General features: G+C 53.5%; 1 protein-coding gene across 1 annotated transcript in view; it reads right to left on the bottom strand.

Annotated features, from left to right (window-relative positions):
- The window catches only part of CRYBG1 (crystallin beta-gamma domain containing 1), a 247,783-nt gene that overhangs the window by 62,699 nt on the left and 181,592 nt on the right, over positions 1-3,492 (bottom strand). The window contains exon 3 of the mRNA XM_030886739.2: positions 39-576. Within this exon, the coding sequence (XP_030742599.1) occupies positions 39-576 (538 nt within the window). The remainder of the gene's footprint in view (positions 1-38; positions 577-3,492) is intronic.

Below are 3,492 nucleotides of genomic sequence, written 5' to 3'. Positions count from 1 at the left end.
CCGCTCCCCGGTGGACGTCCCCGGCAGAGCCCCCGCACCTCGGACGGCCTCCTGCTCGCCGCAGCCAGCGCCGAGCGCAGGGTCCTCCCCCAGACCTGGCGCGGGCGTCACTGCGTGCTCTCGCCCGGGGGAATCCTCTGGCGAGGAATGCGGCTGCTTGGCAGCGGTGGTGGCACCTGGGAAAGTCGCTCCCTGAGCCTCCGGAGGCTCTAATTGAGGTGAAGCACTTTCGTGGCCCTGCTGCACCGCGGCCGCCTCCACCGCACGGCTGCCCGAGCCGGGGGTCACCTCGCTGTCCAGGGGGCCTGCCCGGACACTGCCCTCCGAGCCCTGGCCCTCGGACTCGGGAGTGGGACCCTCGGGGCACGCGTCGGGGTGCGGGGGTGGGCCGCCCGGCGCGGTACTCTTCTCACCCTCCCGCTGGGAGAGTTTAGCTGGCGTTACGTTTTTGGGATTTGAGCTGGAGGGGCACTCGAACCCGTTCCTGGTGTTCCTTCTCCTTCCTGCCGTGAACAGGTTGCCAAGTTTCCCCAACACTGGCTTTCTTTTGTTCTCTTCTGGTGGCTGTGCTCTGGACTGGGGGAAAAAAGCAAAGGGGAAACACGGTGAGAATGGGTTTTCCCGTTAGGACTGCATGTCAAGAGAGCTGTGTCTTTCGTTACATCCTTTCAAACAAATAACTCGGGTTTAGTTCTTGAATCTTCTTAGCAAAATTTAAAACAATATTGTCTAACTGGAATTCTCCCTCTGCGAGGGAGAGTCCAAATAGTCACATATACAAAATAAAGGGCTCCCAGCTCACGCTAGCGTTTGCATTTTACCCGCTTCCTCAAAGAGACGCACTGTCCCGGGAGCGCGGCAGGGGCAGGGGTAAACACTGTGGTCCCTAAGGTGGAATTGTTTGCCAGGCCTCTTTTGGTAGAAAGGAAGGAGAGTGGGGGCGAGAGGGGCAGTGCGGCCCAGCACTACGGGTACTCCAGAGGAGTAAGAAGCCCTTGGGGATCAACTCCAAGGAAAACATTAGGAAACCTCGCTGGCATCCAGCACCTGGGCCCCGCCCGGCGCCTTCCGAGCTCCCCGCGCCCCGCGCTCCAATGGGAGAGGCTCGCGGGCTTTCAAACGCCGGCGTGTCCCGCCGAGCCCAGCCCGCAGCAGGGGCGCCGCCGCAGAGTTGGTCCTCTGCCCAAGGTCCTCACATCCACACGCACACACACATCGAGGTGATGCCCACTCGCAGCAACCCTATCGGGCAGGCTGGAATTACTACTCCTAGGTTTCCGAGACTGGAAATCTTTACGGAAGAAGCAAGCCTGGTTTTTCCTTTCTGGGGGTTCTGAACTACTGACCTTGCAGTTAGCAACCCAACGCCTAACTAACTACTATGCCACCAAGGTTCCTGGGGAGGGTCCTAGGAGTGTAACTACCCAGGATAGCCAGGGCCGGGAAGCAGACAGGACCTAACTCTTCGGTTCAACGCTTCTGCTCATTCACCAGGACGGAGCCAGGGCTCAGTCCCGATCCCCGCGGACTCAGAAGTGCGCGCCCGCGGGATCCCCGGGCCGGCTGCCCCTCTGGCAGGGAGTCGGCACCACCAGCCAGGGAGCTATGCGGGTTCCGGAAGTGGATAAGCTGGCGCTGCTTACCACGCCCGGCGCAAAACGGCTCTCACCTGGTGCCAGCGCCCGAAGCAGCCCGGGAGCTCGGCGGCAATCGGTAAAAACAAACCCTCCAATGGGCGCTCCCGGAGCCCTGGTTGGCTGGACTCACGGAGCGGGTATATGAGCGGCAGGCAGGAATAGGGGATCGACCTGGAAGAGGGAGGGAAGCCTTTTTTCTGAGTAAATGACCCCTTCTCTCTCCCAGACAACTCAACCTGTGGCTAAAATAGGAAAGAAAGGCCCTTCCACGCTCAGCACTCAAGGGACTAGCTGGAGTCCTGTTGCCGCTGAAAGGGGCCTCATCCTTCTAGGAAGGTTAACTTTCTGGGCAGATTTTGCAGTATCAACTGGTTTGTCAAATGATTTCCGAATCACTCTTTAAAGCAGTTCCATTCCATTTGGGCTATATGCCAATGAAGGTTGGGATGGTGGGAAAATGGAAAATAAAGCCTGGAGTCAGCAAACAATCACAGAGCACAGCCCTGGCACCAAACCACCATCAAGGTACCTTAATCCCTTTGCCACAGTCAAGAGACTTAACGTAGGGGTGGGGGTAAAGAACCCAAACCCAAATTCACTGCCATTGACTCAATGCCAGCAGGAATATAGGGCAGGACTTCAATCCAAGTACTCAGCTTCCAACTTGTACTTTTTTCACCACACCACAGGGCCCTCCACTTTCCTGGGTACTGAAGGTGCAGCAGATAACTCTGAAGCAAAGGCAGCCCAGAGAAGTGGGGTCCAGCCTACAAGCATGTGCACAGAATGAGCGCAGCTGAGTAAGTGCTCCTGAACTGGATTTACTGCTGATTTAAGAAGCACCTGGTACGTAGGCTTTGGAACTAGCCAAAGCCACTCTAGGTTTTTGTGCTTGAGTTGATATATTTAGAATCGAACCGGATTTTGATTGGTAATCTATTCTTTCAATAATGCTGCTGGTAGAAATGTTCGTGTCACTAAAGAGACTATTCAAATATTTCAATTTCTTCAGGGCCAAATTTGGACTGTTTGACTACTTACTCATCAAAGAGATTACATGCTTTTTAAACAAAGTAATTCGTGCTTACTTAGCCCTCCTTATGCCCCAGACACTTGCCAAGCGAAAAACATTTTCTCATTGAAGCCTCCCAACAATCCATAAGGGAGGTCTTCTTTATGCCCACCCTTGACACAGTGACTTGTGCCCACCCAAGGTCCTCAAGCTTGTCAGGTCTTTCTAATTCTGGAGATGGTGTGCTTTGTCTCAACTGCCTGGATGGACTTCAGAGGTGTCTTTAACAACAGCCACGAAAATAGGTTTGAGTCTATTGGCTCAAGCCCAGCCCATGCCAGAATAAAATGGCTGAGTGTGTGTATTATCCTGTCCTGCCAATGATGTTGCAATCCGTTTTTCCCAGGCACTGAAAGACACCCATCAGCAGTCCTTTCTGTGCTCAATGCAGGCCTCCCCAGCCCCACCCACCCCCTTTCCTTTTTGGCTATGGCTGTGTTTAACAAAACTGGCTGCTCTTTGTAACTAAGCCTCATCAACTCTTCCTCCCACCTCAGGGGAGCCTACTTACTGCTGGCCAGGCTGCTCTGTTGAAGACTTACAATTCTAGCTTTGTTTACACATGCCTGTTCATAGCACCTCAGTTCATAACCAAACAACGTTAGGTTGTTTCAAAACAACAACTTTAGGTTGTTTCAAAACTGGAAACAAATGTCTATCAACTAGTGGATGGATAAACAAGTTGGGGTACATTCATACAACATTTATACAACAGACTACTACTCAGTGGGGATGAATTTCTGAAACATGTAACAATGTGGATGAAGCATTGGGGTTCTAATT

The sequence above is a fragment of the Echinops telfairi genome, unplaced genomic scaffold (genome assembly GCF_000313985.2).
Source record: "Echinops telfairi isolate 266 unplaced genomic scaffold, ASM31398v2 ScPeMD7_3533;HRSCAF=4204_0, whole genome shotgun sequence".
Lineage (NCBI taxonomy): Eukaryota > Metazoa > Chordata > Mammalia > Afrosoricida > Tenrecidae > Echinops > Echinops telfairi.
The sequence above is the reverse complement of the archived record's forward strand: the minus strand, read 5'-3'. Positions and strand labels throughout refer to the sequence as shown.